Source organism: Gobius niger, assembly GCF_951799975.1.
Source record: "Gobius niger genome assembly, chromosome: 18".
Lineage (NCBI taxonomy): Eukaryota > Metazoa > Chordata > Actinopteri > Gobiiformes > Gobiidae > Gobius > Gobius niger.
The window spans coordinates 15,066,767-15,082,981 of record NC_136869.1 but is presented as its reverse complement, the minus strand read 5'-3'; the positions used below and the strand labels follow the sequence as shown (position 1 = coordinate 15,082,981).

The 16,215-nt window shown below is 41.8% G+C and overlaps 1 protein-coding gene across 2 annotated transcripts in view; it reads left to right on the top strand.

Moving 5' to 3' along the window:
• Positions 1-16,215, top strand: part of sema5a (sema domain, seven thrombospondin repeats (type 1 and type 1-like), transmembrane domain (TM) and short cytoplasmic domain, (semaphorin) 5A) — a 174,403-nt gene that overhangs the window by 83,681 nt on the left and 74,507 nt on the right. For both annotated transcript variants that reach the window (XR_013793838.1, XM_079575795.1), the window contains exons 7-10: positions 4,019-4,232; positions 6,509-6,794; positions 9,210-9,345; positions 15,591-15,795. Coding sequence is in view for 1 of the 2 variants with exons in the window: in XM_079575795.1 (XP_079431921.1) it covers positions 4,019-4,232; positions 6,509-6,794; positions 9,210-9,345; positions 15,591-15,795 (841 nt within the window). In the remaining variant the exon portion in view is untranslated. The remainder of the gene's footprint in view (positions 1-4,018; positions 4,233-6,508; positions 6,795-9,209; positions 9,346-15,590; positions 15,796-16,215) is intronic.

Here is a 16,215-nt window from a genome sequence, read left to right as displayed (position 1 = left end):
TGGGCTTTTCCCTCTGAGACACCTTTTCCTACAAAAGTCTGTCGAATGGGCACCGTTCAGGTCATTGTTGTTGAGCCACGTCTCCAAAACAAACAAAGAAATGGAAAAAGTCCAGTGAGAAGAGTGTTGTTTAAGATATTCAAAGTGCCCACGTTGGCCACTACTATAGCAGGAGAAGACGCCACTATGTATTCTCTGTCACCACTAATTGTCAAGTTTTATTTCCAAAAACATGAATATTATAGTTATTACAACGTCAAAACGCTATTACTATGCGCTGCCTCTCTGGTAAAAAGACAAATGACTTATTTCACCTCATGCCGTCGATGGTGAATTCGACAACAATTAAAACTAATCATTCAAGGAGTGGCAAAGACAAAGTTTATCAAGCCTCCATTTTAAGATATATGTGTCATTTGCCCGGGCTAATTGATATACAGCGGTCGGCGTAAACACGTGTAATAAGTCATGATGGGCTGACAGTGACGGCTGATGTGGAGCGGGATTGATGAGCGTCACAGAGTCAGACTGTGAGTAACAGCCACGCCGACGACAGCAGCAGAAGGATTTACCGGGAGCTTTGGGGGTCTGCTCTGTGTCTGTCAGGCTGTCACTGTAGTGTGGGCTGAGGAAGTCAGCTCATGTTAGTCACCGTTAAGACGCGATGCAGATTTCAAATGTGCGCTCGATTATTAGGATTGAGCGATTCTGGGAACACGTCCTCAATGGGATTTTTCTGACAAGCACTGGATTTGTCATGCGTGCTGCTTATTTGCTTTTTTATTTTTATCAGGCCTGAAATCCAGTAATATTCGATTGAAATTTGAACTGCTAATACAAGTACCATGCATGTATATAGGTTTGAATTGTATGGTTAAGAGATTATTTAAGACCTGATGCAGATTATTATGTGGTTTGATGCCAGCTACTCCAGTTGCTTGCTATAGTAGGCGCCTAAATGGACCCAGAAATTCACCTGTATACTGCTGAATTACATATCTGATTACACTTCTTGACTCTGAGCTCCCAGCATTGACAACTACATTTTTATAAGCCCCCAGTCCTGCACTTCACACCTTAAATCTCAGACGTCCTGTGCTGCTTTGGGGGCGAGTGCTGTCGAGTTTACTGTGATGATGACATTTGTTTTTGACCACGAGCTCTGCATCCAAAGGTCAGGGGCTCATAATGAGTGTTTACCGCTGTGAAAATACACATAGTTGAAATGTCACGGCATTATATCCAAGTATTTCATCAAACGCGTGTCATGTTTGCGCTCTGAACGTCTGATAATGGGAAACAGTGGTCGGGCTCGGCGCGGGAGTCAATCAGATGTGATGAATTAACTTTGCGCGCCAACATCAATAGGCAATTAGATTAAGCTGTGCATTAAAGACACGCTAATTTCTTTGTCTCGGTAACACTGCCCCTGATTATGACAGTAATGGTGCAAAGACTGTGTCCATGACAACATTATTGTAATTGCATGCATGGATGTAAATGCATGATCAAAGTCATTAGGACAAAGTGAGAGAAAGGCAATGCTTTGACTTAGAATATTAGTGTATTTCTCAGCTTAAAGCAGAACTAAGTAACATTTGCCCCTACAGGTCACAAGTGCCACTGGAGGTGTCATGGCATGTTGCATTTTTACTCATTAATTGTGTAATGCAGAGTAAATACTATAATAACAGACAAGGCAAAGGGAGAGAGGGATATTGTACATTGTGACAAAACCCAATTACACAATGGAGATTTTTTTTTTTTCGTTCAAACTTGGCTGTAAATACTGTTAAAGTGGCGCTAGCTCGCAGTTAGCTTTGCTCGTTTGCCTGTTAGCTTCTTCTCATCGTGATAAACCAAATACCAACATTTTGCAAAATATTCATCAGCAAACCAAAAGCTGTAGACAGAATACAGTCAGGACTTACCTGTGGCATGTCATAAACCTCAGAAATGCAAGCCAAAAGTGATTTTTGACAACTGAGAGCAGTGAGGGAGATGTTTTCAATGAGTTTGTTTTGGGGCTGCCGGGTAAGTTGCAAGGGTGGTTTCTGGCCGGAGACACCAGAGGGAGATGAAATAACCCCCAATCATCCTATTAACACTTGTATTACCCTCAGAGTTATTACGAAAAGGATTTATTAAGGAAAAAAGTTACTTAGTTCTGCTTTAATGTCTTGATGAATGAGTGATTGGTGGTTGGCGAAGATTAGCAGCCATTTCTCTGTCAGTCTGTCTCAGGTCTGACCACCACTCAGTCATTTCCTTTATTTAATTTTTTTTTTCAGGACAGAGATTGGCAGGCTGTAACTTTTGAATACAATACAAACCGTTATTACAGCCTATATAATATAGTATTTATATAGTGGCCTCTTTGTAGGCTAGTCACCTAGTCTAAAAGTGTTGGGAAAGGCTCCAGCCACCCATGACCTCATACTAGATAAGAAATAATTCAATGAAATATAAAAATAGGGGGAAAGAAACATTTTACTACTAATACAGGAAATGGGTTTAATGTAGTGAACTTTCTAAATGAAAAATCATCCTATGCTCCTGAATCTCCTGAGAGTTCAGACGGGCCCATTTATCGTAACCAACCGTAAAAACTATACAACTTTTCCACACTTTATCGATGAGTAAAAAAAGTCCACACCAGTTGCAGTGCCGTACAAAGCCTGTCCGTGCCCTCCTGCCGGTCACGCTGTCTGCCTCTGAATTATCTCCCTCTGCAGTCGTGTCCGCATCGCCGGGCCCGTTCCGCTGCCCCCTACCGGCTCCCAGCTTGGCCTGTCAGAAACGCTCCGTCACTGCCTTTTTAAGTCACTTCAATGCCCCTCCTCGCAGCTGCACGCTCGCTCCACAGTGGCAACTTTCATTCGGGCTTCATACATATTCAGCAGAGCCAGCGCTCGATCTGTTTATCACTTTTTTTTGTGTGTTTCGCTAAATGACCCTATTGACTTACAGACTTTCCTAATTCCGGAGTTTTAGCTAGTCAATCCCTGGCTTTCATCCCAGCAGACCGGATAGCGTCCCGACTTGGACGGCGTTGACTAGGGTGGACTCTTTTTTTATCCAAATAGGACTCGGAAAGCTAGCTGCGGCATCACCTGTGTCCACAAAGCTTTCCGGATATTCCCTTCAAAACCCCCAAGCTAAGCTCCCAATACTGTGTTTACATCTGCGGCATAAAACACAATATCAAAAATATGGAAAATGCGCTGCCTCCCTGGTTTGAGTCATACTCCGGCGATCCCTAAATCCAAATTACGTGTAGTGCGTGTTGGGGCTAAACCAGGGTCACGCTGTTAAAAGTATTTTCGAAAAGCGCAGGGACAGATTTGGTTTCACATTCAAAGCAGGAATTTAAAGCTTGCCCCAAATCCTCTTTTGAAGACAAGGGAACTCCTAAAAGTCGTGGTTTAATAATGATATAACGAGGCGCACAGCTGCACGTCCGGGACAAACTTCAACTAAAAGCTATAACGGAAGGAAGCGAACCTTAATTTAAGACTGTAAAGAATCCCATTGGCTTCATAACAGGTGGTTCCCCGCACACTGGCAACATGAAGACAGCTGCTCAGTTTGTGGATTATATTGTGCTAATGATTTTCGATGTCTTTTGATTATCTCCTTCCGTTCTCGCAGGCTTTGTTCACATATATTCTACTGTCTTGAAGATAAACCAAACAAAACGTAATGAGATGGGGTATTTTCGTCCCGGCATTTGCATACGGGGTAGAAACAAACACAGCTAGACCTCTGCTGTTTGCATTTTAATGTCGCCCTCTGCTTCCTCGCGCTATGTTTTGATCTAGCTCTCCTCGTACGATAATCCATTAAAATAAATTGTGTCTTATTGCATCTTATTGTCTTTCTGTTCGGGGGGGGATATAAATGATCATTTTCGCTCCGCGTCTGCATCCTGTCACTCCCGATTTTTCACTTCCCATCGTGAAAAAAAGAAAGAAAGAATGGACTGTAATCCAGTTTCGATCCGTCTCTCGTGTTGCAGCTGACAAACCTGACAGAGATCCATGACCAGATCAGCGGAATGGCGCGCTGTCCGTACAATCCGCTCCATAACTCCACAGCCCTCATCACGTCCAGCGGGGAGCTCTACGCCGCGACAGCCATGGACTTCAGCGGCAGAGACCCGGCGATTTACCGCAGTCTGGGAGGCCTGCCACCCCTGCGCACGGCCCAGTACAACTCCAAGTGGCTCAATGGTAAGGACAGGAGCAAAACGTTATTATTATTATACAGGTTTTCAGTTGGCTTTAATACACTGTAAGCAAAATTGCATTATAATTTTGACCTTGGCGCACTGGAGTAGTAGATGTAGTTCGATATTAAAGGACCAAGCCACCGTTTTTCCATTCTGAGATATGTTCTTGCCTGAGCTTAGACGAGTTGATTACGTACCTGTCTGGTCTTTGTGGGTGCCCGTGGAAGAGCTTGGTCGCTTCTAACATCAACCCGTTTGGAGCTATAGGAATACACTGGGAGAGGCCAAATGCTAGCAACATCTTTGGTCGTTTTGTGTGATTGAGGGCACACACAAAGACCAGACAGGTACGCATCAACTCGTCTAAACTCAGGTAGGAACATATTTCAGTATGTAAAAACGGTGGCCTGTTCCTTTAATGGACGGCAGCATCATTAGTGGTCAGCGGCTGTAGTTCTACTGGTACTGATGATCTAAACAAAATGCACTGTAACCAATTTCCCAAACTTGCTCTATTTCTTCAAAATTTTCAGTAACCATATTAGAAAACCAGTTATAAAATCTGGCAGGCTAAGTGCCGCAAGAAAAGGCGGTTTTATCATAACTTCAAATTGATTTTTGTACATTTTTAATTGACTCAGAATATCCGACAAGAATCTTTAATAAAACAACACCCGCATGCTCTTTGTGATTGACGGCATCGCACATCTTTGTTTCAACAAAAAACAACAAAAGACGGGAAATCTATAACGAAACGAAAACTATGTAAAACCCCAAATTCTTGTATCACCAAAGGATTCTCCAAGTGCTTTTTAATTCAATGGAGTTAGCTGTGAGTGTTTTATTACAGGGTATTGGGGTTGTTTGAGTCATGGTCATGTGCCTGTCTTATCCGGTGCCCAGATAAAGATCAGTGTACCCTCCAGTGGATTCACACAATAGGAGCTCATTGTAAAAGTCGTAGCTTTCATTTTCATTTTGTAAAAGGCAAAAACAATTCCTTTCATGTGTATAATGGGAGAAATTTTCATGGAAACTAGTACTATCTCTACCCCATAATCAAACAGATTGATGTCATCACACCGCATACCTGCTGCTTTTACAGCCCATATGATGGAGAACATCTGGATATATAGTGTTTGAAGTGAAGCGTCAGATAAAAATGTAATGGAATCTACATTGAACATCCATCATGTTTTTATCTCTTTGCATTTAGCAAAGCAATTACAGCTCCATCTGAAGTCAATAAGCATAGAAGATACTGTAGATTTTGTGAATCCTTGAGTTTAGCCTCTCTTGGATTCATTTTTGTGAAGAAACATTTTGGTGAGCTGTGGAAAGACTGTTAACTGTCAGTGCTTTAATGAATAATATTAAAATATATATATTGTTATGGAAATGGGAATAACTGAAACAGACAAAATTGCAAACATTCGTGAGCTGTGTCAAAATGCCAGTCTAGGCACTGCTACATCTCTACACAATTGAAGAAATGATCGAAGACATATAATGTGAAATGCGAGCGTAACTGTTCAACACCATGCGGTACAAACGTATTCTGGCCTTGAAAAGTGTAGCTTTTATCAGCAGTGCAGTAAACGCCAAATAGATTCACTTGCCCAGAGTGCAATTTGCAATAAGAAGCTGAGGACAGCCATATGTTTTTTATTTATTCTCTCTATTACCACCTCGTTCAACCTTTGTGTACTCTACAGACTGACGAGGAAGTAAAAAATACTTTAAAAATTACCTTTTTTTCTCTGGCACCAGTTATGATTTCATGGTGAATTGTGTTTTTATTCTAGCCCTCTATGCAGGGGAGGGAAAAAATGTGGTGCAGCACATTCACTTAGAGGTGAATTAAATGACTGTCAGTGGGAATAAAGTGAGCGTTTTAAATCCAATAATGTCATACATTTAAAAAAAGACCAGCGTGATAGTTTCTGCCGAGGTCGCGTGTTGTAGATGGGGCCAGCGCTATTATGTCTCAGTCATTTCTCTCTGTAACCTTTGGGTTCCGTGGAAATGAAAAATGAGTTTTCCTATTACAACATAGGTCCATTAATAACAGGGCCAGAGTTGTTAATTCTGATGCCACACTGTTGTGTGGGCCTCTCACAGCCAGAGCCGATCACTCATAAGTCACAGCACTCCCACAAGCTTAAATATGTTTCTCCAGGTATTCCATCTTCCTCTGTCCTCATCCATCTCCCTTTGAACTGTCTCCCCCTTTGTTCCCTTGATATAACACCTCCCTTTGTTTCAATTGTTTTGCAGAACCAAACTTCGTCTCCTCCTACGATATTGGGAACTTTACTTACTTCTTTTTCCGGGAGAACGCGGTGGAGCACGACTGCGGCCGCACGGTGTTTTCTCGCGTGGGACGGGTGTGTAAAAATGACATCGGAGGGCGTTTCCTGCTCGAAGACACGTGGACCACGTTTATGAAGGCCAGGCTGAACTGCTCTAGACCAGGAGAGATCCCCTTCAACTACAACGAGCTGCAGGGGACCTTCTACCTGCCCGAGCTGGAGCTGCTCTACGGCATCTTCACCACCAACGTGTGAGTCATCAGCCCTTGGGACTGTGGGGGTATCTCAGATTAGAATGTGTGCATAGCAAAACTTGGATATGGAAAGTTATAATTGATGCTGTGTGACAGAAGTGTTTAAACTTGCCTGTGTGCTATTGTGACGGCCTCCCTTGAAAGTCAGTTGCTAAGTTGTAAATGTTTGCAGCTTGTGTAATAATGGAACAATAACAGAAAATCCGGCTATTTGGAAAAGGCTTGAGGGGAGAACAGCAGAACTACTGGTTGTGCTCGCAATGCTTTAGATACAGTGGGAGGAAAATGTATGTGAATGCTTTAGAGTTTCTCACATTTCTGCCTAAATTGGTCATAAAATGTGGTGTGAGCTTCATCAACATCATTAGAATGAGCTTTAAAGGGACAATACGGAGTTTAAAAATGTTAAAGCTAGGTATTTTCATCCCCAACATGTTCCAGCCATGTCCTAATGTGTAGAATGAGCTCAGACCTGTTCACCACAACTGCCTCTAAAATCCTGCACTGTCACTCAAAAGGTGTTAATTCGGGTCCGAAGTGCCGTCATGCACGAGCTGAGGTGGCAGTAGTGAGTTAAAAAGGACAAACTTGCGTCTAGCCCCTTTAACTATTACCACCCAAACATTTACATGCTATCATATTTTAATGGCCATAACATGTGAACATTCACAGGACAGTGTGGAATAAGTAAGTGAAACCTTGTATTAAATAGCTGGCTGACCCTTCTTTTGCAGCATTAACTGCGTTTTCTGTAGTTGCAGATTAGACGCTCACAACAATCAGGATGAATCTTGGATCATTCCTCTTTACAAAACTGCTGCAGTTCAACGAGATTCCGGGGGGTTCACTTACTTATTCCACGCTGTCCTCTGAATGTTTACATGTTATGGCCAATAAAAATATGATAACATGTAATTGTTTGGGTGGTATTAGTTTAAGTAGACACTGTTTACTAATTCTTATGATTTTGATGAAGGTCAGACCACATTGTATGACCAACTTAGGCAGAAATGTGAGAAATTCCAAAGGGTTCACATACATTTTCCTCTCACTGTGTAGACCTTGTGCCCTAAATGACTGTATCAGGACCAAAGCAAGGCTATAATGGAAGTAAATCAGAAAACGGAAACTGTCCTTCTACCATGCAATTGCTTTAGGCTGTAAGAGCAAAAATGCTTGTGTGTGATTTTTCCTTATTTTGTGGTTTCTTGTGACATTGACATTGCGTCAGCTAATATTGCGATAACAAAACGTGGGCCGATTTAATCTGCATTTTGTTTGTTTTTGCTCGGACTGTATCGCATTGCACAACCAGCTACTTTGTGTTCCTCTCACAATCTCATCATCTCACTTCCCTTCCTTGTAAAGGATACGTATGTCTGTTCTTAATTTACCAGTGGCACCGCCTCATGTTTAATTCAGTGTTTTGACATTGCCAGACTCGGTGTCAGCAATCTGCATTTACTTGACACTTGACATTTCACACGACTCGCGCAGTTAGAAATTGTGTGATAAAGTTGTTTACACTTACACCGCCCCCAAATGTATTTATCATATTCATGTTTCTGGTATATTAGAAAGGGGTGTGATGCATTTGGGGACCGTACGGCAGCATGCGGGAACTGCAGTGTGCACCATTGGAGAATAGTGTTATTTTGTAGGATCCGTCTAATTAAGTTAATGTCCCTGCAGGGATTTGTCCTCTGCGTTTGACCCATCCTTCTTTTGCTTTTTCTGACGACTCCTGTAAAAACACAGTGTATAATAAACTACAGCTTTTGTGGGAACTATGATTTTGAATTGCAAAAGGATCTAATACACAATCAGCTTACCTGTCATGTTTCTAAGTCAATTCTTTCTGATATTAGAGGAGTAACCCACGTCACCTGGGACTTGAACCATGGACCTGGTTGCTGTGTGAGAGAGGGACCATGAGTTACTTGTTTGTGTTCTTTAAAAGCAAAGTAATCTATTTTTTATGGTCAATGCGTTCACGTTGCTGAGAAGAAATGTGTTGAAGGGTATTGGAAACATTTCGCCCCGCAGGCCCACGGTTTAATGAACAGCGGTGTAAGATGATAATTCACATCAAGCCCGAGTCTCACAGTTTGGAGATTTAATGCTCTCGTTCTTTACTTACGGAGGGGGGAGGGCCGCTACTTGTTGAAAGTGACAGCTTAAAAAAGTCAAAGTCGTATTTTAGACTGAGGATCTGTACAGTTAATCAGACCGAGAGCTCATCCTAATTGTAAACCATTGCTGGATTTACGCTCCAATAAGGACAATCACTTACAGCGCCATCTGCGGCTGTATTTGGCGGTGGCTATTGCAGATGTGTAAAGGTGACACTGGACACATGCTCCGACACTCGTTTTCATCACTGTTTTTGTTTGTTTTTGTTGCCGCTAACAGGAACAGCATTGCGGCGTCCGCAGTGTGTGCCTTCAATCTCAGCGCCATCTCACACTCCTTTAACGGACCGTTCAAGTACCAGGAGAACTCCCGGTCGGCCTGGCTGCCCTACCCCAACCCCAACCCCGACTTTCAGGTAAAAAAAAAAGCAACAACCGCAAGAACCAGTCCATGCTCACAAAAGTTTAATGAGGTTTGTGTAGAAATAACAAGCCCTGGTAGCTTCAGAATGTTTTCAGCTCTCTTGTTGTGTTAGCAGTCTGGCACTAAAATCAAATAAGATTATTTTCAACTGGGAAAAAATCTAAACAATGATAGCTTATATTGTGTTATTGAGAGAATGTTCAAATTGCATTATAGTAATCAAAAAAGGTTGTGGTTTTGGTCCACAGGTCTGCAAACAAAGTGTGTTGGGAATTTGTGCGTCCGTGTAAATTGTTGAAAAAGAATCATCATCTGTCACTAGTTTACCTTAAAAAATCCTTTTCGTAGTCCCTGTGGGGGTAATACAAGTGTTAATGGGATTATTGGGGGCTCTTTCATCTCCCCCGGTGTCTCTGGCCAGGAAACCACAATTGCAACTTTCCTGCCACCTGGTCGGAGCCACCAATACACCCAAATGGAATCATGAAGAAAAAGCTAACAGGCTAACGGGCAAAGCTAACTGCGGGCTAGTACCACTTAAACCGTCTTTATAGCCAAGTTTGAGTGAAAAAAAGTATCTCCATTGTGTAATTGGATGTACAATATCCCTCTCACCCTTTGTTTTTTCTGTCAGCGTAGTATTTACTCTCACGGACAATTAATGAGTAAAAAAACATAATATGCTACGACACCTGCAGTGGTGTTTATGGCCTCTAGGGGCATGAGTTACTTAGTACTGCTTTAAGGTAAAAGTGTGAGCTGTGCAACTGGATGTTAAGGTTTTGCGGGTATATAGTGGTATAAAAGCGATCTTAAGGTAAGAAATATGAGGAAAAAAGAAAAACTTACATATGTCCTTGTTTAAAATTCATAAAGTGACTACGATGACTTTTAAAAATATCAGTATTGGCTTAGCCCAGTTGAGCCTTGTCTCCCAACCCAGTTAATTCCCTTTAATTCACTCTCTCTTCAGTCACCTGCCTGCACTTGCCCATAAATACAGACATTAAGTGCCACTGGCTGTAAAACCCCATTCACTTTTACAATAGCTCTCGCATTATTTTTAATATAACTCAGTGTTATACAGTCGACGGCAGGCCCCCCTCGTAAACTGCACTTGTTTCTCAAAACAGCCACTTCTTGTTTATGCACCATCCTAAAATCCTGTGATATAAATGCACCTTATTTGTGTCTGGAAATGGTTATTATGTGCAAAGCGGCTCTCAGTCATGGCGGGCTTAATGCAGATAACGACAGAGCTAATCCCTTCAGTCTGCAACAAGGGAGAGGATTTCTAGGTACGGGCTGTTGTCGCCGGCCTCAAATGCAAGTGTTTACATCATCAATGCGGTCAATGGAGTTTTAGTCACATCATTTACATTTAGCGAGTGAACGTCAAATATTTCTCACAGTTTTTCTCAGTTGATTAGAGGCACCAACTGATTGAATTCATTTTTTTTTTTTCTGTCAAAACCTCTTTTGTCAAAATCTTGAACTCAATTAATCGTTTGCACACAGTTCCCAAAACCCCACTTTGTCTGAGAACTGGGCACGTGTTCACTCTCTTGAACACGTTTGTCATTCACAGCACACATGATTCTTTACTTAACTCAACACATCTTTTATTATAAGTGATTCCACACTCTGCGCAGAGAAAATAGAGTCTTATGTCTATAGTCTATAGTCTATAGTATATTGATTATTGCAGTGATGATGCAAATGCAATGTTCTTTCATTGTTATTCAAATACAAAAACAAAACAGACACGGGGGCAAGTTGAGCCTTTTTAATGAATATGGACTCATTTATTTTAAGTTCCTCAAGGAAAAGGTGATTCAGATGCAAGATTTGTGTTTTGACCAACAAGTATTTAAACTACTTTGGGTTTGAATTTATTTTCTGTCAACTCGTGCCTGACTTTATTTTGCACTCGTAATGTTCTTGACTCCACATCGTGCATTAAAACTGATGAAAAAAAAAAGATGCACGGCTCCTGGTTGTTTAATCCTGACTTAATGCATCTTCGTAGGGTTCCTAACGGAGCGCACCAGCTCGTGACATTTGCGGATCATGTCTTTCACCAATAACACAATTCACCCCCATTCATGGAGTTCACAACAGAGCGTGTCCTTTCGTGATGATCATGGTTCGTAATTCGGCGTGATAGCATTCATAGGAACCACTGTTTTCCCTCACGCTTGCGCTCAAAATGATCGAAGCCCATGAATACGGAGAGTGGCTCCAACCAAAAGGCTGATTAGTCAGTCACTTTTAAAGAATTTGGTTTGCATTAATAAAAAGCCAGTAGTTACCTTCAGGAGAAGTGGCACTCTGTAGGAGCATAAAAGGCGCTGAAGCTTTGGAGCAGACGGTGCGTGGCTCACTTCCTGCCACTGAGAAGTATTTAGAAATGTTAATTTATGTGATTAGAATTTGGATGCTTCATCTTATTAAGATTAACATTGCCTAAAATATGATATACCTGGAGCTGTAGGACAAAGCAGCCTCCATAAAGAACCAGGAATGCCCTGAATGATCAAGTTTGGATTTGTGACTTGTCGTCGTTACGTGTAAACCTCCCATTACCTGTGTCTCTAAATATTACTGTATTGATTAGGAAAACATTTCACAAAAATACTTAAAATAAGCATATTTTATCACATTTCAAAGCAAATACTGTATATTCTTCGCATTTGAGACATTATTGAACAATGTGCTATTCTTTCTGGTGCTGTGTTACTCAAGGATAACCCGGTATCAGTTCCCCCACTCCATCCCTATCTTCCTTCTAAAGACGTGAGCACAATGGCTGCTCCTCGCCACTGGACCGATGCACACTTTATCTGGCTTTCAGTGACATCTTCATCAAGTATTTGTCAATGTAGGGGGATTAGATTTACCACGGAGGATTTATGGCCTTTCTGAAAACACACGTATGCTGCCACACAGTAAAGCCGTGGGAGTCGTATCTTCAGTAAATACCAAAACGCAGGTTATTGATGGCTTTCAAATAGGTATAATTATGACGACTGAAGACATACTTGCCATTGATTGAGAGCCTAATTCGCTTTCTGTCAGCAGCAGAGAAAATCCTCCATTTATTTGAGGCGCATGCTGGAAGCTGCAGGGCTTGGATCAGCTCTGTCGCATGTTCATGTGTGTTAGGAGCTAATAACATCTGTGTTGTATAGGTTTTCTGTCACCCGCTGTAATTGCCCAGTAAGAAAAAAAAACTGGAAAAGCAGCACTGGGAAATAGCCCGTTAACTCATTTGCTGAATATGATTTTTTAAGGGGGAATAGTGAGAATGTTTAATAATGGCTTACACTTATTGCACTTCACACAGGTAAGGTCACAAGGACACAATGATTGCCTGCACCAGTGAGAGCAAAAACAAGCCTTTCATTTATAAGTGAACTTTACCTTGACGTTCTTTGACTCAATTCAACATTTTCAACAACTTCTTACTTTAGCAGAGAACTGTACATGCTTTCAACCAAGCACTTATATTGTCCATCATCGTCCCAACATATAGCCTGATATTACTGTCGCAGTAATGTAGGAGGCAAACAAAAAGCATTTTGGAAAAAAAGAAAAAAACAGGCTGTAAACAAGACTATTTTGGTGCGGCACCTCCTGCCAGAGTGAAAGAGGGCTGAGAATAATGAGTGAGACAGCTGAGTGCTCTGTAGGCCCTTGTCCAAATGGAACCACTGTCCCCAACCTTGACTGTACCACGACAATCACACATCCATCTCCCTTTGCGTTCGCTGATGATATTCTGTCTTTGGACCTACAGTTATCCCTCAAACAAAACAACAATGCAAGGCCAGGCTCACAGTAAACTTCATGCATATGTTATGATCAGGTGAAGATATAGAGACAACATATTGTACTGTGGTATCCCCGGGGGTTTTAATTTTCCATCTCCTTGTGTGGTGGACGCACTGAGCCATGGCTTGTCCCGGGAAAGCCCGCCGTGAATCTCATCTGTCAGCTCTGGGAAGGCTCTCCATTGATCTGTATAGAGCTGCTGCCACATTAGCAAGTCACTGGGAACCAGCCACCCTCAGTCTATTTCAGGTTATGGACTGTAACATGCTGTATATGGCTATATGGATTAGCCTACAGCAAATTTACAGCTCAGCTCAGATCACCTACCAAAATAGCAAGGATTTTATTACTGGTGAGTTTTCATCCAGAGGAAAAGTCAGCGTGTGTCCAGTTCATCAATGTTCCTTTTTGACTCTTTGACTGTTGTTGAATGGGGACTTGGCAAGAGCTGCAGTTCTTTGAGATTCTCTGACCCAGCTAAATTAGTTTTATGCGTGTCCATTTTTCAATCGTATTTCAAGAAGATGCTGTATTTACTATCAAGGCTTGACATTAACACCAACCAAACACTGGTAGATTTCTATTTTGACTCCTTAACCTCTCTTCTCACTACTTACTCTCTTAAGCCACTTTGAGTGTAAGGATTTTGTGAACAAGACAATTAAGCATCTACTCTAGCCATAGTTGTTTTGTCGTATTATATATAGAAAACATCATGTCTAATTAAATTGTGTGTGCCGTGTAAAAAAGTGTCCTGTAAAATTTGAAAAAGACTAGCCACTGCAACAACAAAAAAAGTTAAAGTCAGACCTTTAAGATTCCCAGATGAAAAGTAACTATCATAGAGACTTTGTAGAAGCATATTGTATTGAGCCTCTTCTCACTAAGAGGATGATGCAGTCATTAATTTAGAAACTGTTAGGCAGTGGCTCTGCGTATTTCATATCACATTTGGGAGAGTATCCTCGTGCTCTCTGCAGTAATAGATAGTTGGCCGCACTTAATTTTGTATTCTGCCAGTGTTTAACGCTGCTGCCTCTGACAGAGTGCACAATGTACTGTGCAGGACTAGTGCCCATACTGGAGCCATAAAATGCCACCACCAATTCCCCATTATTCACTGATTTAATAGTGATTTTGGCCTTAATATAATTGTGTTGCGAGCACACGTGTGTATTTCCACACATTTGCAACTCATTAAACGTGAACTTTTGACTTGAGATTTTACACGGCTCTGGAGACACTGGAGGAACCATGTTAATATGCAATCATTATCGCTATTTATTGCCGCTTTAATAACATCCCATTATAAAGTTATTGTTTTTGTTCCAGCCGTCTTACAACATTTACAGAAAGCAATCATTTTTAATACGAAGATTGGTAATGAAGCCCACAGCACATGCTAACCTTTTAAAGTTATTAGTTTACGTGTGTGCTAAAGAGATCGGGAACACTGTTATTGAACACCAATACAACTTGACGGCAATATATATGCATATGAGGGGGAAAAAATCTAATAAAAAGAGATAGCTCAGTCTCGCCTTTCATCAACCTGCACCTATCGACTACAAAGCCTTAAGGTTGTGAGAGGGGAATACTGCCGTACCGAGACCACAATTGACTTAATAGTCTTGTTCAGTTAATCATTCAATCCCCCGTCTCCGATCTCAGGTGGAAACCAAATCCCCGGTTTTCTTTTTTAATCGCAAAGGGTTTATTAATGCATTCAGTCAAAGCTGTCCTTTTGGTGCTTCTCCATCTACCTGTAATACCCGTGTTTAAATATTATGGGGCTAAAAGGAGGGTGGATATAATGCATTTTTTATGTTGTGTTCAAATTGTAATGGAGTGCCTTCATTTGGCTCCTCTCGGTATAAAAGCCAACGGTAAATTTCCGACAGAGGTGTATGTCAAATTACCATGTTTTGGAGTGTGGCTAAATTAGCTCTTTTTTTTTTTTTTAAACATGGTGGTTATGTGGAAGGTTCAGGGTTCGGTTATCATCAGCCCGTTTTTCTCAAACGTTTTGCATCAAAATCATTGCAAGATAAGGACATTGACCTCTATGCTCAATCCAAAGCATTTACCCTTGAACTAGCTGATCCACCAGTCATTGGCTTAGCAGTGCATCAGTGCCCCAGTGCATTCTCGACTGTCCACTCTCTCCAAGTAAATCAAGTTTCCACAGTGCAGCAAATTTAGCCCTACATCCATTTCAGATATGCAAAAAGATGTCAGAGTACCTTCGGCACGCCGGCTATATCTGGTGGTGTCAACGTTGGGTTCCTTGCATGTCAAAATACCAATCCCGCGCCGCGCCCCGTTTCTGTTATGCGCTGTATATCTGTATCTATAACAGCATCTCTGAACTTTTGCCCCCTTGTTACCTCCCCATCTCCACAGTGCGGCACCATTGACTCTGGCACCTACGTGAACCTGACCGAGAGGAACCTGCAGGACGCGCAGAAGTTTTTACTGATGCATGAGGTGGTCCAGCCCGTGGTCCCTGTGCCCTACTTTATGGAGGACAACGTGCGCTTCTCTCACGTAGCCGTGGACGTGGTGCAAGGCAAAGACACGCTGTTTCACATCATCTACTTGGCTACAGGTGAGCGTTTCCCCCAGAGAAGGACCGGGAGGGGGGGAGTCAGCAGTTATAAAGGAGACATCAAAGCTTTTGTCTTCTGACTGCTGTGTGCTTATCTCCATATGTCCCGCACATGCACTGGGAGAACGGGGTTATAATCCAGCACGGATGCCAACATGCATACCATACCACATATCACTCGCTCAGTCTCTTAGAAGTGCAAGTAGTAAACACTCAAACTGCCTGTGGCCTTGTGTCAAAAGCACAGGGACATGTAATCACTGCCATGCACAGAGTGTTTTGACATTTTGTTTTGGAATAATAGCACTGTTGCAAATGTATAAAAGATGCACCAAGACTTCGAAGTATAGTAAGAAAAAAGCTGGAATACAGTAAAAGAAATGTGTGCTCTTAGTCACAAGAGTTTCCTAGTGTAGAAAA